The sequence below is a fragment of the Temnothorax curvispinosus genome, unplaced genomic scaffold, assembly GCF_003070985.1.
Source record: "Temnothorax curvispinosus isolate PA1 unplaced genomic scaffold, ASM307098v1 QBEX01013138.1, whole genome shotgun sequence".
NCBI classification, from domain to species: Eukaryota; Metazoa; Arthropoda; class Insecta; order Hymenoptera; family Formicidae; genus Temnothorax; species Temnothorax curvispinosus.
In genome coordinates, this window is record NW_020222918.1 from 1,103,710 (window position 1) to 1,125,640 (window position 21,931).

The window sequence follows — 21,931 nt, forward strand, 5'->3', positions numbered from 1 at the left end:
ACCTTCCGATGCACGGAAGATTAAAAATTATCCAGGGCGCCCATGTGGTTCTCCTGCCGATGCTCCTCCCGTTGGCTCATCATCGTTAATACGAGGCAACCGTTGGCAGATGCCTGATTCCCTCTTTACACAACTTTTTTTCCCCATCTCCACCTCCTCCCGGCTCCTTCCTTGTAATTACCGATCGCCTCTGACGGGATCCAGAATTAAGAGCTTCCGCGGGACAAAGCACGGGTATTACGGTGGTTTGCGCTTCCACGAACCGATCGCGCCGATCGTGCCCGACGATTATCCGAGCAGTATCGAGATCGGGAAATCGTACCTGACTTTTGTTGCATTCTCGAGCGATTTATCTAACTCTGGTAACTCTGGTAAATTGCAATGTATTAGCGCGCACGAAGCTTCCCTCGTTAGATAAATCCGATAAAAGTACGTCGGTATGCATTTCATTTTTAGCCCCACGTAGAAATTATTGGTACAAATTTGCTATACACTTAATTTCTCGCCTATTTTCTTGTTAGACTTTATAAACTTGTATTATAATCTCGTTATTTTTAGCATTATTTACGTCCGTCCTTAAAATAATAATATATTTGTCAAGATTTCATATACAATAATTCGCTTACTCAAACGTTACGTAAAACAATTGTCGAGACGATTATCGATATGTTACATACAGGAAAGCTTATTGCAAAATAAAGTGACAGAACGGAAACGTGACCAAAAAATATCGATTTCTCACGATTGCTTCGAAATATTTGGTCAGTACAAAGCAGAAGGAAGAGGATGAGATACTTCCGACGTCAGACAATAAAGTTGAAGTTTCAGATGACAGTGTGGGACATCGCATCGGCTCGGCGCCGTCAAAGGGAAAGAAAGAGGGAGAGCGAGTTACCACAAAAATCTTCCCGCGAGCCTTTCAGCCGGACGAAGAAACCTCGCCGGAAGTCGGTCAACCTAAAAGACCTAAAAGATCAGCTTGGGAAACGAAATGGGAAGGAAAGGGACCCGCGAGAACGACTCATCGTCATCGACCTATAAGAATCCCCGAGCTCGATAAAAAAGTTGTTCCAAAAGTTCGCGACTCTTTTACAATATCCTTCTCGCGTCCTATTTTTATCGCGATCTGAAGCACATCCGTACACAAAAATACGCGTATTGTTTAGCAATAAGAAAAATATGAAAACTATAACCCGTCATTTCGCTCGAGATCATTTCCCTTGCCACCGGACTCTCGTGCCAAGTAGAAATCGCATCACCCTCTGGGCGTGCTCGCGAGGCTCGAGGATGAAAGGATGGATGAGAGAAAGAAAAAAAAATGAAGAAAGAAGAGGAAAGGGCGAGTGATCGTCTCGCGTGAGCGATTCGCGGATGCGACTCCCGATATCAGGCGTGCAGCAACCCCGCGCGCGCAAAAACGCATTATGCATCGCGCGCGTTGCAAGTTGCAAGTGCTCTTCGCGTCGCTATCGTCGGGAGCGCGATACAGTTCCCAAGCCAGCGCGAACGAACAGTCACGCGCGAAGGCCTTGAGAGCAGCTGGAGGCCTCACCTTGGCATTCTTCGCCGCGATTAGGGTCGCTTAGAAGCCCCGGATGCATTATGGATAGGGTGCATATCTTCCTAGTCAATTAAAGAGCGTGCGCGCGCGTACACGCAGGTATATTCTCCTTCCTTTGCTCCCCCCCCCCTCTCTCTCTCTCTCTCTAGGACTTCCTTCTTCTTAGCAATCGCTCCTTCTCGTTCCTTCATTTGCTCCGCTCATCATCGTCCCATATACCTGCGCTCATTACGGGAGGGCCCAACTGATGAGAAGGTGCACACGACTGTTCGACGTGATTTCATGGGCCAAAGCGGCGAGTCGACAAGACGATTTGCATAAAGACAATCTAGTTAACTGTCGTTTACGTTTTGTATACGGATAACTGATTCTTAACGATTGATATTATTTGACGAATTCAAGCAAACCTATGGTGCAACCCGAAAAAAGTTCAGAGTTGAAAGAAAAGTTAGTTATTTAAAAAATTCCTATTTTTATCTTTAGATCAAGATTTGGGTTTATCTAATTCTTTTAACGATTAATATTATTTGACGATTTTTGACCGCAAACACGTTTCAACCAGAAAAAGAATGAGGGTTAAAAGGAAAATCAGTTATCCAAAAATTTATAAGTGTGTTTATCTGTATGTTGAGACTTGCATGTATTTAATTCTTAACTAGTAATTCAAGTATCGATTTAATACTTCATACCACGTATTCATATCTCATTAATTTTATATAAAAAATTATAGCCTAGATCAAAGCAAATTGTTTTCTCATTAGCTAAAGTGCGTCTCTGCATGTTCTTATCAAATAGATACCTTCGCACTGAGCCGTTGTAATCATCATATTAATGTGTCCACCAGCGGCACGTGCCATGAATGAGGATCGCTCACGAGGGGGAGTATCATTCACTTCGCAATGGCAATCGGCCGCGAAGCAAGAGTGTTAGTCTACGATCGGCAAAGTCTTTCTCTAAATATAATCGACCCGTTTCCGGTCGTCGTGCACAAGCGGCAGAAGCTGCTAACTATAAATACCAGAGTTCGAGCATGCGTAACCGCAGGAAGTTACACGCACGTAGAAACGTAAACGCGTGTAGCGGTCGTCGGCGAACAAGTGCACGTGTCGAAAATCGAAATGCCCCTGCGATTGGAATTTCAATCGAACGTCTAATGTCAAATCTAAACAAACTGTCTAGAAGCGCCTTATCATCTTAAGAAATAATAAATGGTCAGGCAAGGATCAGTTAAGTATGCACGATAATGTTCGTCCACACGATGGTATCACATTCTTACACGTGTCTTTTCAATTAGATTAATCAATTCGTATCAAATGTCAATACAGATTTATATCATTGTTTCAATCCGTGTAGTAAGCTTTTTAGAGATATAAATCTATTTGAGATATTACTTTGCAATATATATTGTATTATTTCGAATTTTACTTTTGTGCTAATTTCTTAAGATATTACTATGCTATTACGACGTGTGCTTATTTGTCATTGAAAAATTCTGAGCATTATTATTATTACAATTCTAGATTAAGCACGTTGATTTACTGCAAAAAAATAATTTTTCACAATTATAATATAACATGTTGCAAAACGCATATTAATTTCTCGTGGAAACGAACAGACAGGATGTATTTTATCATTCTTGAGAGCTGCATTGTGGTTTAAAATAAAACGATATTAAACCATTTAAAGATAATTTATGTAATTACGTCATTGCAAGAGTGAATTATTATTTGACGTCGAGATATCTCTGCTTTTATAAAAAAAAAATTCATAAAATTATTATCGCAATTCAAAATAGTTATTATTTCAGTACTGGCAATTTACATGTATAATTAGATAAATCGCATTAATTTGTGGCGAAAATAAAAATTCTTATCTCAAAGCACTCAAACGTGGCGCTTGTCCTGCTGTTCGAAGATCGAAAGCATGTTTTCCGTTCATTCTAAATAGATGCGTTAATGTATTAATGCATTAATCTAATCCTGAGATAGTTTGTACGCAATTGAACCAACCGCGTTAATTTATTACGCAAATTAATTTTCATGCATATCTCGCTGGTTAATACGCGTTCGCGCATTCTCAATGATACAGGTGCGACTGTTCTGATAAGGACACGGAGACGGCTGCTGCACGCGCGGCAGGAGATGACGCAAACCTGGAAATCCTGCCGGACAACATCGCAGCCAGACAGGTTGCGGCGCTTCCCCGTTGAAATAAATCTGAACGGAACGCGCTCACTTTCCTTTCCTCGTTAGCATCGCGCCGGCGTGCGATCTCGTTAGCAAGCCTCCGGTGGCTGAAAATATGTATCGATATTATCACCGGATATCCTGTTGTCCTGAGACTATCGTATCGCATTAATCCCTGTCGCGACAAAATTCCTGACCGACGAGACGACGACTCTCCCTCGTTCAGTCGATCAGAAATCGGAATTTGCTCTAGATCGCGGAATTTCCGACGAGAGACTATTGTGAACATCAGTCGTGACTCCGCCCGTGCCATTTTCCGACAAATTAATTTTCTATCACGAAAATCCCAAGCGTGTGAACGCATACGCGATTTCTATGCATATATAATCGCGGAAGAAACAATGACGGTCGAGATCGATCGTTTCCACAAATTACCACGATTTCCTACGACGTCGGTGACGGTTAATTGCTAAATTAGAAAGAAGCTATAGCAACCGTCGTTTCGTGTGCCAAAGAACTTCCACCAACATGTATAATGAGAACCTTATATGAACTAGGCCATTGCGAATTAGTTTTGGTTTACTTTCTGACGTTATTATATACAACACATGTATGTATACTCGGGCAAAAATACGCAACAATCTCAAAAAATTGAAAGAGATCATCATAAATCTTATACTAGATTGTAACAATGACAAAAATATGAATATTACAAAAATCATGTAATCGCATAACTGATATAATTTGCGTGTTCTATTTTTAGCAGACCACCCTGCATGGAATTTTACAGACGTAATAAGCCTGAACTTGGTAATACAAAGTCATTCAGCTCGTAGGCGGGATTAATTAAGTATATTTATGTGAATCGTAATTTTAAATGTACTCAAGAGGTGCACGCTAACGCATGGATTTCTTCTTGTGATCCGTCACAAATTCCTCATTACGTTTTAATGACACTGACAATAAAGCGCGCTCGTAAACGTCGCTCTGACAATAAGATTAGATCCACCTTAGCTCGTTCTGCGAGAACAATCCAATCGTGGGTGTTCAAGATTAAAAAATGCGATTTGATGTATATTATATGGAATATAAGCTGGAAACCATTGGGACTGTGCATTAAAATTAATTTAAATAAATAAAGCACAATAATGTTCTAAAATATTTCACTTGTCTTTTTCTCTTAAAAATAAAATATGACTATAATGTAGTCATTATACTTTTGAAGTATAATGACTACATTTCTTAATAAGAACAAAAAAAAGTTGAGTCTAAGTTCACGAAAGGAATTATGATATGTATGGCATATGGCAATGAATTTATTAGTATCTTTATTTTTTGAGCGGCATATTGATAAAGAATAATATATGGATGATCGTTAATTCCTTTTCTTTATCGCCGGTCACTTCCGTTCCTGGTACACGCGAAATGAAAACGAATTCGGACCGAAAGACAAGCGGCCGGGATAAGAAATATGTCTAAATATAAAACGCGGCAGGCGCGTGATGAAGGGTTCGTTGAACAGTGAAAAGATTGAGAAAACCCAGCGCGCTTTCTGCTTTCATGTCGTGAATTATTGCGGCCGTTCGACGCCACACGCCGCCGAAACAGATCCGTCCGAAACTATGTTTCAAAACGTTACCCTGAGACGTGGGTTTTCAAAAATAGGACCGTGAACGAAGCGTTTCGATGATCAGTTATGAATGACGCACTCTTCGTTGTTTAAGAACACACGAAAATAAAAAACGGGAAAAAAACAAACCGGAAAGGAAGTTGGCATCCTCGAGTTTATCGCGGTGCGGATAAATCTCGTGAAGCTAATTACAGGAATAATGGAATAAATAATGGAAAAATTTAGAATTTCGTTTATGTACTTTGTAATTCAGATTGCGTGAGATATTTCTGCAATGCTGATTTTGAACGTACATCACTTTTAAACGATCTTATGATAAATTATGATAAATTGCGAGAATACATTAACGTGCGTAACCCCATCTCTTGCTCTTAAACGCGGTCCGATATATGTATATATCATTTAATTTCGCGAGAGCGCTCATTAAATTTCATTATGATATAATTAGTAATGCCGGAGCGGCTTCGCAAAATTATATATACGATTCAGACTAGGCACAAACGCGCGTGCCATATGCGCCATTTGGATCATTGAAAAAGGATATTCGCGAAGCCTTCCCGGCCAGGAAGGAGGAAGCAACTCGAATACGCGATCTTTGCAAGAGAATGTGCATCCGGATCTCCTCCTTTCCGCATATGGCGGGACGCGCCCGTCAGAAGGTACGTAGAAACTTATCAACCAGCTGAGAAGGGAGCGAAAAAGTCGAACGTGCGACACGAGATGGACACGCTGCAATTTACACTTTGCCATGCAATGCCTAACCGACACGGTGCTCTGTAGAAGTGGGTGGATAATTATCTAAATAATTATCTCCAAAGAAGCGAAATAAAAACGAGAGCAAAGAAGAATTTTCTTATTTTAGTTGTGTGTAATATTTAAAGAATCTAAGATAATTATTATTACACCTTTAAATAGTTTAATATAATAGAGTTCCTTATTTAATTAAAATTGTCAAGTGTATATTATTCTGTTACGTAATATGTATTTAATTACAATTTTCAACTTCTTATTTTAAGACACTGGCTGAATTTATTTTAATATTTTAGAAGTAAAAAAAATTAAAAGGTTAATCAAATCGCGATAGTGCAATATATGATGGTTTTTCTGAATCATTCGCGTATTGCGTATGATCTTACTTTAATTATAAGATAGTCTTATGGTCATTATGCAACAGGACTTCCGTCTCTTACTAAATACTTAATATAAATTTTCTATTATTACTCTTAGTGAATAACCTGTCGTCGGATTTCCACGTGAATCATCGTCCACGCACGAACGAATAGCGTTCCAATGGAACACGTAATGTCTACCTACGAGAAAGCTAGAAAAGAATACATTCGAAACGGACGACACTCTTGTGCGACAAGAAGTATTCTTCGTCAAGAAAAAAAGGAAAAAGAAGAAAAGAGTATGGAATATACGTGTCAGACATGTCATTGAGTCTATCATTGAATTGGGAACACTCGATACTTTTTCAAACTCATTTTCGTTAAAAAAAAAATATTATATAAAAGACTGAAGAAAAAGCACGTAGAAAAAAATATACAGAAAGTTTAAACAATTATCCTAAGTCTTCTAATTAGATATAAGGATAATGAACGCAATTGAAGCATTTATCACCCTTCATTTTTCACACAGAATATTTTTTTTTAACATTTCTCGTTGTTGACGTGAAACATTAAAATATTGGTCTACGCTTCGCGAATCAATTTGTGGATCGCGCCACAAAATGTCAACGCGAATACTCTTTCGCGGTAAGACGCACCCGGTAACTGTCGGTTTCTCAGCGCGTGTGCTGGATATGCGAATTGGCACTTGCGTTCACAACTGTCTCGCCCGAGGCGTGTGAACTGGTTTCCTTTTCTAAGGTTGGCCGAAGAATAGTCCGCCGGAATGCGCGGAGGGTGCATGTCGAAAGCGAGACGCGTCATTGTCTTGACAGAGGCCGGCTTCTGCAACGACTCGCCGTTCTTCCTCGTTTAGCGGATCTGCATAGATCGATCTACGCGAAAGCGAATGGCGCGAAGCGCGGCGGAAACGATCCGTTCGGTCTGTATCGATCGCGAGAGTTTCGTAATCTTTTGCGTAATGAATATTCCCTTTCACACATAACGACGTGTTCCGTAAAAAAGTCAGTAAAATAAATAAATGTGAATATAACGAAATATTTTGTTCGTTGTTGCTCTCCTTGTGCAGATATAAGTCCTTCTTTTATTTAATACAGATTTCTTCATGTATTAGACGGGAAAGCGGAAAAGAATTTTATATGTAAGCTTGGATCACACAGGGAAACAGACTGCGAAGTTTCCTGCAATCCAGGAAGATATGAAACTGTATTTAACGATAAAGATAGTATTAAGACTCGCTTCACGCTCGGAGTAATCTTCCGGACGTCTCCGTGATTTGCGGGTAATTCGAATTATGAACGCGAGATAGATTCAAGAAACGCTTTCTTACCATGCACGCGGTTAATGAGGGAGCGATAGAAAGATGCGTTAGTGGCATTAATTGTACGAGATTCTGATTTATAGTTTAAGTCTCGAAATAAAAGCGTCATATATATGACAGAAAAAGATTAATTAATTAACGATAAATCAAATAATCGTATTGAAATAATGTAGGCGTTTGTAACAGATTACATGAAAAAAGCGCTATTTAAATTTAAGAATCGAATATCCACGTCATTTCTTTCGCGTTCGTTTGTCACGTTATAATCGCGCAGGATTACGTGAGTTAATTTCCTGACAAACTCGTCACGATATGCACCAAAGAGGCGCCGATCGTCCGCTCGCTCGCGATTAGTCATCTCATCAACAGTCGAGAAAGAGAGAAAAAAGGAGAGACTCGAACGGGCTGACGCGTGACGTGTCCTCCTTCGGTGTGCAGCTTCACGTCCGACAACGTAATCGAGGCGCATGCTAAGAAGCCGGATCGAGGTTGTCAGGTCGTCACACTCGGTGTGGCAGTGCAACAATGACCGGCGGAATGAGCGAAGCGAAGGAGAGTCGGCCGGAAGCTCCTTATAATCCGCGAATGCCTGGCATTGCTGCGTGCAACCAACGCGCGGGGACTCCTGGCATTTAGAACCCTATAACGACTAGGCGGCACAAAAGTGGAGCCTTGAAATTCGGAGCGGAGATCGCGATCGCCGACGCGAAATAGTCCGGCGTGCGTTTCGTCCCGGTACACCGGATGTCTTTTCAACTACGGAAACTGAGAGAACTCAAGCCTAAGAATAGTGGCGGTTGCTTTAACGGCGGAGCGCCGTCGACGTTGTCGGGCGGCAGTGTGGTCTAGTGGTAGAGCGCCAGACTCGTAATCTGAGAAACCAGGTTCGAGTCCACTTGAGCATGGAATTTATTTTCCGAAAGCTGCGCCCTCCGTGCGAGAAAGGCTCTTGTGCGGAGTAAACTGGGCTCCGTCTTTCGGGAAGAGACGTTAAGCCGTTGATTCAAAGGGTTAAGTGAGAGGAGAAGGGTAGTGATGGATGAGAATTGTAACCCTACGGGGATCGATTAAAAACTTTCATTTTTACTCCATTATAGAAAAGATAAAATGATAAACAGAAGCACTTATATACGCAAAGTAGTAAAAAAAAAGGTCATTTCCCTTTCTTGCGGCAATTTTAGAAATTATATCAGACGTGAGAAAAATTGATTTACCGGTAATAGTTATCGTGCGACGCGCTACGGAGAGTCGATTGGAAATGACCTTACAAGAATATGTCTTACATTAAGCGATAATCGAAAATATATCCAAAGCGAAAAGACAAATAGAGGATGTATTTTCCTTACTTTGAATCGACTCTCCATAGCTTTTCGCATTATGACTATTAACGGTAAATCAACTTTTTTGCGTATATAAGTGCTTCCGTTTATTATCATTTTATCTTTTCTATAATGAGGTAAAAATGGAAGTTTTTTAATCGATCCCCGTAAAGTTACAATTCTCATCCATCACTACCCTTCTCCTCTCACTTAACCCTTTGAACCAACGGCTTAACGTCTCTTCCCGAAAGACGGAGCCCAGTTTGTTCCGCACAAAAGCCTTTCTCGCACGGAGGGCGCAGCTTTTGGAAAATAAATTCCATGTTTACGCGCTCAAGTGTACTCGAACCTGGTTTCTCAGATTACGAGTCTGGCGCTCTAGAGTTACGTGTCCTCCAAAATTAAATCTCGCGAAATAATTATTCGCCGGCGAATATTTGTTATCCATTCAACAATAAAGACAATCGACAAAGACGTCAGTGAGCTGATAGATGAGAAACATTGTCAACTTTATTTTGCTCGCAGAGACACTTCCGGCGCCGAGATTCCTCGCTGGCGACGTCGCGGCGTCGGGCTCCGGAATGACTCGAGTCACCTCGCGAACCTTGGGTGCGGCGCGTTTCGCCGAAACGGATTTTCGAAGGATGTCAGGCTGTTACGAGGAGCTGTTTACGTTTTGCAGAATGGATCGCAAATTACAATGCGATCCTTCTTCGACGCGGCAACATCTGGTGTACCTTCTTGCGGTAGACGCCAAGACTTCCCCCTTCAGATCGCGTGCGAGACGCGCCACCGTGTATACATACGCCGTGTATCATGCAAAATTCCCTTGAATTTTCGAACGGATGTTCTAAGCCGAGTTTGTCATCCGCATGGGCCCCAAATAGACGCCTCGCGTGAGTAAGAGGAACGGTCCCTTTCAGACCCGTCCCAAGTTCCAACCGCGAGTTCATTAAAGTCCCGGATTGTCTACGACCCGCCACTATTATTAGTAAATTTCAAATTCGCGAGGGAACAATGACAACGGGAATTTTCAATAATAGGACTCCCCCTCCTCCCCCTGTGCCGTAAATACCAGACACTTTTGTGATCCCCGCGTCGCTTCTTCGCTCCTCTTTCCTTCGTTCTCTCGACGGTCTGGTCGGAATGAATTCTGTTTCCGTCGACTATAGCATTTAGAAGGCCGTGTTTACTATCATTATAGCGGCGTCGTCGTCTGCAATAATACCAGGTAAAGGCTACATTCCGGCACCTTAATAAACCTTAATTTATGCCTAGCCGTGACTCGTAATTTCCGCGTGTAGTGCGTAACTGCGACATAATATTCTTTCTTTCTCGTCTCCTCTCTATCGTTTTCGGTGCGGATTTCGGATTGTATCATTGGGCTGCTGAAAATATAGCTAATATTTTTCTTTCATTTCTCATCCTGTAATTTTAATCAAAATTTGAGACAATTCCTTATTTCTTCAGCAATAGAAAATTCTTGTAAATTATTTTTTGTAACTTTCTTAAAAATTTCCATTGCATTGTATTATCACGTGATAACGAAACATCCCTTACAAAACCCGTCGAGAATCAAAGACTGTTCACAAACACGTGTTTTTTAATAATTTAGTTCTTTGCTCGAAATAGTATTTGCAATAGAACTTCCAATAAAGACGCGTAAAAAGAACATTAATTTTACTTCAGTCCATTCACTATAACTATACAATTGACGACTACGTGCTCCTCGGAAATGTTAGATTCAGTGCGGTGATAATTGAAATTGTTGTTCTCCCTTATATGTGTGCATAAGTATTTGCAGTGTTTCTCGATGTATATATAAATACGTTCTGACATCTCTCTCTGTTCCGCAATCTGAGCGTGGAAAGGAAGACCTTTCGTGGTTCGAACCTAGTTAAGGCTATCATTTATTATAATATCTATCCGGTTACGGGTCATGGTTTCGGTTTGTTGAGGGTTTCGTGGTTATTAAGGTTTCACCGTGGAGTCACTTTACGCAAAACCTATCGCGTGCTTCAGACATAATCAGCGTATGCAAGAGAATGTACCGAGAAATACGTGAGCAAAAGATAATGGAGGATTTACTTCCTTTCTATTATTGTCATATCATATTAGATACACCGCACTTTTTTTATTTCCGTTTGCGACATCACGCATTCGATCCCTTCCGCGAAAAGATGTCGACGGAGGCTTTAGTTAGTAAATATATTAAATAATATATAGTTTATTATAATAAAAATAAAAATATCAATACGTGCTGATTGATTATTATCACTATTTACAAAATTATATATAAGAAATAATAAATAGATAAGTAAATAGATTAATAAATAAATTAATAAATTTAACATCTTTTATATATTAAAAAAAACTTATTTATTTTATGTTCTATTTAAAAAATGATTAATTTAAAATCATTTAGTCATTTCTACTGTTCTAATAAAGTTATGGATTTGAAAATATAAACGCACAAATTCTATGATATTACCAGCCAAATTGATAGCCTGTAACATGAAAAACCTTATTAGAATTTATGATTGTAATTAATCTCCAGAATATACGGTGTTAAAATGGCATACGGTGATTGCGGGGCACGCTGTATATAATGTATATACGTAAAAAAGGTAATTTTTGAAGATTATTATATAATATTTCGAGTAGCATAAATAATCGTATATTAACGTCGAAATAGCGGTGTATTGGCCACACGAAACGAGACAAGTGAATGAAACACGCTGTATTCAGGGAAGGACATTATGTGAAGATGGCACGAGCTTAACGTCCACGATGTATCACGCACGTACTACACTCGCATGCGAATACTTACGTATTGTCCAGAATCGCGGACCATGAAAAACCAGTCTCGCGGTAGCTCGTGCCGAACTTTCAAACTCTCGCACATGTATTTATATCAGCCGTGAATATGGAATGAATCACGCGAGCGATTCTCTGTTATTAAAATATTCCTTATCGTTACACCAAAACTATTGGTGTTCGGATATTATCGTGGGGAGAGAACAACGCTTCTTAATTGGACAGGAAATCTATGAATAGGGAGAAATGGTTTAGCGCGGTTTAATGCCCGAGGCGTTTGAGCGGCGGCAAGTAAAGTTCACTCTGGCTTCCAAGAAATAATAAGGAAAACTAACAATAAATGCATGCATGGCGTGTGCATGCGTAATTTCGATGCATTGTGCGGCGGTATCACGCGGTATTAAGAAGCAGCGAGCAATTTTCTCCCATATCGCGAGGAGCCGAGGGGTAGGAGAAATCGGAAGTGCACACCCTGCTCCACCCGCGACAGATGTTCGTTTCGCGAATGCTTCTTGATTCCCGTGCACGTCAGCATACGCGCACGCGTTTATTGTCGCGCGAAGAGAGAACAGGGCCAGGGGAGCCCTTTTTCCCTTCCCTTTCTCGCCCTGCATGTGCGCGCCGGTTCCACTTTCCTTCCTTCTCACGAGGAACCGGACCAGCGTCTCTCCACCGTGGAGAGCCTGGGAGTCTGCGGACTCTATTATGCGGTCGGCCCCTCCTCGACGCGACGCGACGCGACGCGACGCGTTGACTTTCCCCGCCGCGAAACTTTGTACGCGCTAAACAGGAATTTCGAAAGAAAGCTTTTCTTCCTACGTGTCAGGACGTTGCGACTCCGGCGGGACGAGATCGTTCTCTCGTAACGACTTCTCGTCTTTAGGATCCGCTGTTACCAGGAGATGGTCGAGCGGAAGCGCAACGAACTCGCGTGAGCGCGAGCTGCACTTAGAACGCATTAGCGTTTGAGGAAGTTAACAGTAAAATAAAATGCATATCTTTTAACCGGTTCGAGCGGTTATTTCGAGGGATGGTAATGCAGCGTGTGCGTGTAGTGTTAAAGAGATATTTAATTTTGGTATTAAGATATTTTTAATATTCTGAAATTATTAGACCTTCACACACACACACACACACACACACACACACACACAGACGGATATTATAATATATCATACGGTATGAAAACGTAGCATCATATTGTATCAACGTTCACAAATTTTTATGAAATAATTAATAAAATAATTAATTTAATAAATAATTGATCAGCTGAAATATGTAATAAAAATAATTTGGGACGTGCAAAAAATCGAATATAGTTCCGATTACATTCATTGTGGAAATTTCTTTGAAACCACATTAATATAATAACGGCTTTCGTATCACAATTCCCGATGTATCCTAACGTCACGTCACCCAACTTTCGGACAATTGAGATTTCACCGTATTAACATCCATATAATAACAATAAACACGGGCACATAATACGGTGGGCAGATCAAAAAATGAGAAAAAAATCGAACATCTGCCGCTCGCACGCCATTCAATCCTTCTGCCTCGCGATGCAGATGAAGAATAATAATGCACGCGCGTGCCACGCGCAGGAGTACGACGACGCGGGTAAAATACGCAAGAGTAGGGTCGCGCATTCAAAACGTACGATACCGGCTACACTCGATTCTCTCTTTTGCTTGTGCTAGAAAGATACAAGACGTGTCTGTATGGCTTTTGCAGCTGAAGCTATGTCACATCTTCGGATACACGACACTGCCCATTCCAGCCGGTAGCTTCGGACAGAAATAGAAATGGTCGACACGCGTCACCGCGTAAGAAGTAAATCGTGGCCGATCGATCCCGCGGGGGATCGCGGTCGCGAAGACGGGGAGCCTTCACGCATCAACGAGGAGTAACCGTGCACGTACACGGAGGAGACGCAATTACGCGTGCGATTACGACCCCGATCGACGACGACCACCATAATGGGAGTGACTCTCCACGTGGCCATGAGCGCTCGAGCATAGAGACGCGTGCGTGGCCCACTTGCGAAATGCAGGTTCCACACGCATTTCCATGAAACCCATTACATTGTGCAAGCCCCTTAGAAGGATCAACTATGCGCAACCCAATTTCGAAAACTGCGTCGCGCTGCCGCGGCATCGCACAGTTACGAGAGCTTCCGGTCTCAAAACACGTCGCGAAAGAACATATCCATTCGAGACGATATAGATCAATATATTCAGATTTTAAAGATCTTTGGGTTAATTTTGTATTTGTGTACGTAAATAAAGAATTCGGAAACTAAAGGCGCAAAGTTACTATTAAAAATTACTTGAAAAGTTTTATAAAATGTCAATCGTATATTAGTGAAATGCATTTCCATCTTATTGTGCTTGAACTTCTAAATACACACTTTGGAGACTCTCCAAGACAAACCAGAAGAAGTAAAAATCAGAAATAAGAATACGTCTGGAATGTGGAACTGATTTTCTCTTAGCAGAATTTCGTGTTCTAATTTATAGATTTATAGACAAAATATAGACGAAACTCGAGTGGAGAGATCAGCTGTGGCAATTGCAAAAAAAGTCGCATGCCTATACTTCGTGTTCTGCTTTGATTTGGCCTTACACTCGACCGCTCAAAGCAGGTCGCGCAGTTGTATGGAAAATAAATTTCGGACGCGCCGCAAAGGAATGTGTGAAACCACCATCATCCACGAAGCGATACTATACTCACGGCGTTTATATACTTTATATACAACCCTCGAAACGCGTGTCACGTCATCCCCTCGTCCCTCCACGAGCAAGCAGGTTTCTATCGATTGCTGCGCGAGGGTCCTGACGTTCTGAGGGGGGTGATTTAGGCTCCCCATAGTGCGAGTCCGAGGCATTAAAGTCTGATGCTCTTTCGGGGGCCGGCCGGGCCGACACGGCCGGAGGCTGCGCGCGTTGCACCGGCATAAGCTCTCGAAGATGAATGCGTCTGAGGCTCACGCACACCTTCCCGATGTAGAAATCCTCACTCCTCGCTTCCCAGTCCCCCCCTGAGTTCAGTGTTTGCTGAATTATTCAATCCTGTTTCATTCTTAAGGACACTCATTCGTGTATTGGGACCCTTGAGAAACGCGACGCTATATACGATGAGATAAGCGAGAATTCATTTCCTCTTCAAACACTCCTTTGTTCCTTCCGATACATTCACATTATTACACTGCAAATATGTTATTTATAAATTGACAGAAAGATCTATTTTAATCGCGTGATTTCGGAGAAATTTATATTCTAATCAAAACTAACAAAAGAGTTGGTTCGAATTTCATCCACGAGTAAATGTGGAACGCACAACCAAACGTGTCACGTGGCAATGAAACCAATCGCGCTGCAAGAAATTAATATCTCAAGGCGGTAAATATTTAACGCAATTTGCGAATTTTAATCTTCAGGACACAGAGTTTCGTTTTTATATTCTTCTCCCTCGACGTGGAAATGTATTGGAATTGATTTTACGCGATCCTCACCAGAGCTCACGGGCAGGCGCGCAGCCCTGCGGTTTTCCGCTCGCGTTCTGCTCGAAAGTTTCGTTCGGGAATGACAGCAAGCGACGTTGAAGTGTATATCCGTTATTTTCCGAGCGATCGAACATTTGCTCGTCGCACGGAACGAACGAGAGAAGAAGGCGAGAATGGGAACCGCCGTAGCAACTGTGGGAAAGCGACGTCGTTGGCTTCGCTATCAGCTGCTCGGGATGGCGAAGCCATTGAATTCCCTGAGACAAAGGGAGCGGTAGGGCGGGATGCCACGTCGGGATTTGTTTCACGATCGAGCTTGAATTGCTTCGAATCCCCTATGAACGAAGGCTAGATCCCGTCAGGATTTAATAATTAAACCGAATTCAAATCAGAGTTTAATTTAACGATTATACGAAAGTAATTTGAGCAATTTAATATAATATTTTAATTTAATATAATTTAATTAAATCTTATTTTCATTTTTGTATTAAACTAATAAGATTTTATCTTAGACTGAATTAACTTCGATTTGATTTAATTTAAATTAATTTTGTGCGAAACTATAATCATACATTTTTATTTAATAATCGGAAAGTTGACGCCGATTGGAATAAGTTCATAATAATCCAACGCAATAATCTTGATCTCAAATAGTGCTGTCGTCGAGGAAGACACGCGCCTTCGCACGCAACGAAAATTAATCCTGCTTTACGTCCGTACGCGTGATTCATACGAGAAATATGAGTAGGGGACGGGCAGGGAAGTAGGGCCGATACGTACGTGATTCTACAATCCTGTCGGTCGGTGCTGCAAACAGGTCGGGAGAAATTAACGAGAGTACCGCCGCTCGTAAATCGTGGCACTTAACGATCGATGAGCCAGCGACAAAAACCGATGCTCATCGCACGCAACTCTCATTTGCATCGCGAAATTTATATAATGAGAGACCGCGTCCATCACAACGTTGCACTTGAAATTAAACCCCTTGCCGACCGTGAAAAGAGAGGGGGAGGGGGAGAGAGAGAGAGAGAGAGCTCTTCTAAGAAGAACGATAAATCGGACAAACCTGCGAGAACTCGTTTAAGTATAAATGAACGTAATTACGACTGAACCAATAAAAACTCAATGTCACGGTACAACTAGTTTTACACGTATGTGCTCATGTATATTAAATAAAACGAGATGTAATTGATTTGAGCAAAAATGGTAAAAGAATCAGTTCTTCAATATAGTTTTTATAAAAAAAAACAGTTGAAGAATGTATAACTTCCAATTGCTATTTCATTTTTATATCTAAAATACATATTTCGCAATTGAGAAGAAACTGCTTCTTTTACCACCATTTTAAAAATACTTTTAATTTTGGCTGAGAAGAAATAATTATTTCCTGGTATATAAATATTACAAATTAATTTTGCATTTGCCAATTTATGTAATTTGATTCTCTCAACTTTAAGATTTAGCTAAAGTCCAAATCGTAAAGTAAACAAAAGCAATAAAAGAGATCAATCGTTTCCCTGATTAAATAATTAAATTCAAAGAATATTTCAAAGAAATAGATTTTTTCTTTCCTCAGTCTATCGACTTGCTAGCGTAACCAACGAGATCTACGAAGCGTAAAAGATGCATTTGCATATCAATCCTTCGCGGCCCACTCGCGATGCAATAACGTACACCGATCTTCGCTAGAAAATTGCGCGCCGATCACTTTTTCCACCCACGATTTCCGACTGCCTGCAACACCGCCAACGACTTCTCGTCAGAAAATATCTCTCTCGAAATTTTTCTACAAAAATTCATGCATGTTTGCATGATTTATTAACAAATACTTTTGTCATTCATTTAAAGCACATTAACATTTCATAATTTTTCTACATCGCCGGTAACAATCTATTCGTCTGGGAATTTTTCAAAGATTACAATTAACCGCAACGGAAAATTCTCATGTCATTGAATCATTGTGCAATTATTCTATAAACATAATAATAGTAATTGAATCCACAATTGCAGTCGAGATATCTAAACATCTCTTTGCTAACCTCGCATTTAATGCAGTGGTCAATTTCTTGTTATTACAACAAAATTGCCTTTCTGCTTAGTAACAAATGAAACATATTACTCGTTAGACATCGTTAATATACAATTTTGTAACTTATTAGTATTACTGTTTAATAAAAACTAATTTTTTTTCTTCAAATTTTTAACTTTTGGGTGCTACACAATATACGTATACAATATGTGACTATCACAAAATATCAAATTCTGTTTAACAATAAGATTATAAGCTAAGTTTGTATGAAAATGACCTTACAATAACGATCTGAGAGTGGACGCAGTTAAAGCAAGGACATTTCTCTCAATTCTCCTTAGAATGAGCTCGAACATGATTCATCAGTTATGGTTCTCGTCGTAAACGTTTCTGCGGGACATAGAAGCCAGTATCGAAAACTATTCTCGTACGAAAACACATTCTCGGATGTTAGCAGTCGAACCGAGCAACGATTTCTAAACACTCGTGGTATTTCTAAATTCTAATCGCGTAGTAATTCTAAACTTTAATTCTAATAAAGTTGAATCGAGAACATTCTTGCTTCTTTGATATCGCCATTGGATAAAAGTGTTACAAAGAGCAATTCTGTAAATCAATTAAAATAAAAAGATAAGAAATATATAATCTTAATATTTTAAGATTATAATTCCCCCCTCCCTCTCTTTCTCTTTCTGTTAAAATAATATGTACAGTCATACTACAGAGATTTCTGTTTGTTGATTTATGAGAAGAGAGTCAATCCTGTTTGTTTTTTTAGATTCCCCCAACGCTTCAGAAATATCGAGCCGTTCCGGAACAGGATACTCTTTAGAGATTCAACGAGAAGAAGACCTCCCGTGCGAGATATTCCTTAGAATTTTCAAGGGCTGACTCTCCGAGGAAGAATCCTGATACGATCCCAGCTCCCTTCTAAGGGAGGGATGTTACTATAATACGCGGATCAGAATTCGGCCGCCCACGATGCTCCGCCATTCTAAACCACTAACCAGACGGTAACTTGGCCAACTGTTATGTATTAAATGCTTATTGTTGCAAAATATAATAACAATAAAAGTTACAGCATCAAGTAGTGTAATATGAAAAAATAAATAAAAATGATATGACAAATAATAAAACACATTAAATTTAAATGAAGCAAATAAAAAGATATATTAAATTTATTTATTAAATTTCGAATTAAAATTCAATATAGGAATATCATAATTTTAAAACTACGTCATGTGACACAATAATTATTTATTTATTTATTTATTAAATATATATTATCATTTAAAAAGATATTGAAAGACTCAATAACCAGGATAAAAGAATGGCTCAATGAAAATTAGCATATGGCTTTCACGTTCAACGAGCTGCACCTATATATCGATTGATCGGAAAAAAAGCTGCATGTTGCATCTGCTCTTTCCGCGCGCGCCACCCTTAAGAGCGGCTCGATTAATATCACGATGGCCCTTTCGTCGTGCAAGAATGAAAGGGCGGAGAATGGGGGCATCATACGTACTAGAGGGGGCAGGAAATTGCTTTGGAAATGGTTCTAATTTCCTGGCCTCGCAAGGAGAAGTACCAGGCAGTATCCCGATCTGTTCCGTTGATGTTCCATGATCCGTTGTAATCGATCGAATCGCGATTCTTGCCTTTTCATCGTCTAAACTACAGGTGATCAACATTAGCAGCACACGTGATGGCACGCGGATCTCATTACGAGAGTGAACAATAAGCTTTGTTCGCGCGTTTTAACCATGTATTTTACCAATTTCAGAATTTCCTTCGCGTTAATAATAAAAGGCACAATAACATAGAAGTAACATAAAAATAATAAAAAATAATGCTTTTCAAAAAAATTGAATCAAAGTATTGTTGTCAAAAATGTAAAAACTATGATTACATTGAATTAACATAGATTAACAAAAATATTCAATGGTTACAATTTCAATGTAATAATGAGAAAGTTATTGAAGCTGTAACGAAGATTTGATACGTTTATAAGAAAAAGTTGAATGACTCGGTTTTAAAAAGGGGAATTGTGCGGCCTAATCCGAAACGGTGAACTACCTTCGCGAAAAACGTCGACGAGAAGTGGAGACTCATCATCTGATCAAAGAGTTTCCGCCGCTCGACTCCTCGCGAAACGATTTAACCCGCAGGGGGAAACTCAATTCAGAGTTGGCCGAGAACTTGATCTATTTTCTTAATGGTCGCTCTCCGTTGGCATGCGTCCTAATGCAGTGGCGCCCACACATGCCTCATTGAGAGAGCTTTCAGGCTCTAGAGATATTCGAGAATTATACCACAACCTCTTGAAGAATTCCATTTGTACAGCTATATTTAATATTATCCTCATATACATAACATAGAATTAAGTTAGATATTAAAAGGCAGTATTCATGACGGAAAAAAATTATTTGGAACACTGAAAAATTTATAAAAATTATATAAGTCTCTCTGAAGTGAAGCTATACTCGCAAACAGCCCGAAATGGTTCGGGATTTGAGAACCGCCGTCTTAATGGCCGACGACTTGCGCGTCTTATCTTCAGGGTCCGCGGACCTCGAAACTTTAGATCGGACCGACTGACTTCTCTTCGTATACGCAATCGGAATACGCAGTCGGGGCGGCTTTTGATACCGTGCGGCTGTCGCCGGTCGCCGGCGCGATGATGGATGACTTTGCGCGCGCGGCAAGAACGAGCTGGCCCCGGTTGCCTCGTCAACGTTGGGAAACCACCGCGTCGGGCGACGACGAGACGGCGCGCGATGCATCCGACGATCGTGATTAATGGCAGCAACATTGTAGCGGCGGAGACTCTCCGCTGGTCGAGACGACAGGTGCCATTGAGGCAGCAACGGGGCGAATTAAACGTGCGACTCTGTCACGCCGCCGGCTTTCGACCTGTCCGGCATTTGTCCGGCTCCGAGCTGCTGCGTCGCGTCGCCTCGCCTCGCGGCGGCAAAACCAGTCCGATCTGATCTCACGGGACTTATATCTCACGGATATTACAGCGCGGAACTCGCGGATATCCTTCCACCAGCGATCAGAATAGGAACTTAATTATAGTTACTTTGACTAATTGAAATTAAACGAAAAAAATACCAAGAAGTTATTTTTTTAAATATTGAAACTTGCTAAACGATGACAAAAACTTCATCATAGATATCGAATGACAATTTTAAAAATGTAATATTTTCAAAATTTTATAACAAAATTTTAATTTTGTTATTTAAAAATATTTTTTATCCAATTTTGAAGTTTTAAGAGATAAAGAAATTAAAAACAAAGATATAAACAGACAAATATAAAAGATTAATTCGCATCTATAAATGGATCGATTGATGATGATCTTACATTTTATTCATTTTACGAAGAAAAAAATTTGTGATACTGGTAAATTTTCAAGTCTACACCACTGTCGACCGTACTTCATTAAATAAGTCTGCGGTTGAAGATGCTATCGCCTTTTGACACACTCAGTCAATTAAACTGAACCTCTCTCTTGACAGGGCTCGCTTAATTGATCCAATTTACAAAGAGATTAAGCGCGTTCCGAGACGACTTCGAAGGCAGTCGGGTGGCCAAAATTTCCTGGCCAAGCGGCCAATAATTATAGCGTCCGCCAGGTATTTGGTTAAGATCACGAGATCCCTCACAACGATATCGTTTCGTTCTCTTCCTCGACAAGAAGGTCTCGTCGGCTTCGAATAATTATCACTTTCCGGACGGCCATGTTTTTATCCCCATCTAGCACTTGGTATAATGAATCGGTGGAATATAGTTGTCATTTCTTATTTGCATTGAATTTTTAACACCATTTTTAGCCAGCAGAATTCTTATCTAATATATCTTATCAGTTATATCTATATGAATAATCTATAATTACCATACAATTAAATGTTTTGTTTTGTAAAAATATTTTCTGTCAAACTTTCGACATTTTATTTTTAGTCGACGAGATTTATATCTTATCAGTCATGAATAATATACACATTTGTCTTGTTAAATAAAATTACTCAAAAATACGACTTTCCTGTCTCATTTTAATTTTTCTTTCAATTTATTGCATGTTTATATCAAAATATAGGAATCAGAAAGTTCAATATTACAACATTATCGAATATTAATGATTCCAACGTGTTTTTATCGATATGCAGGATAAATATTTGTGTGTCACGTCGATATTCTTAAAATATACATGATCGCGCGGTCATTCCGGAGCCGCCCTTGATTCGCCCAGGACCATAGGAGACCGAAATAACTCGAGTCCCCGAGCGCAAAGAACAACATTTTCAGGCCCGTTCTAATGGCCTCTCGAGAACCCTTTCTTGCCGAGTTTGGCTGCGCGAAGGTGTAAATTGGATGGCGACGACGAACAAGAACTTTGTTTTGGCGTATCGAAAGAAAAAGTCATCGTCTCCAAG

The 21,931-nt window shown here is 40.2% G+C and overlaps 2 protein-coding genes across 4 annotated transcripts in view; one reads left to right on the forward strand and one right to left on the reverse strand.

Moving 5' to 3' along the window:
- LOC112463278 (methylated-DNA--protein-cysteine methyltransferase) overlaps nt 1-18,525 on the forward strand; it is a 52,328-nt gene extending 33,803 nt beyond the window's left edge. The window contains exon 2 of one of the 2 annotated variants that reach the window (XM_025029581.1): nt 18,274-18,525. In XM_025029581.1, coding sequence (XP_024885349.1) covers nt 18,274-18,327 — 54 coding nt within the window. In that variant the 3' untranslated portion in view covers nt 18,328-18,525. Of the gene's footprint in view, nt 1-3,649; nt 3,744-18,273 lie in introns of those variants that run through there. The other variant, XM_025029582.1, reaches the window with a different exon arrangement.
- LOC112463277 overlaps nt 1-21,931 on the reverse strand; it is a 59,562-nt gene that overhangs the window by 31,959 nt on the left and 5,672 nt on the right. The window lies entirely within an intron of this gene.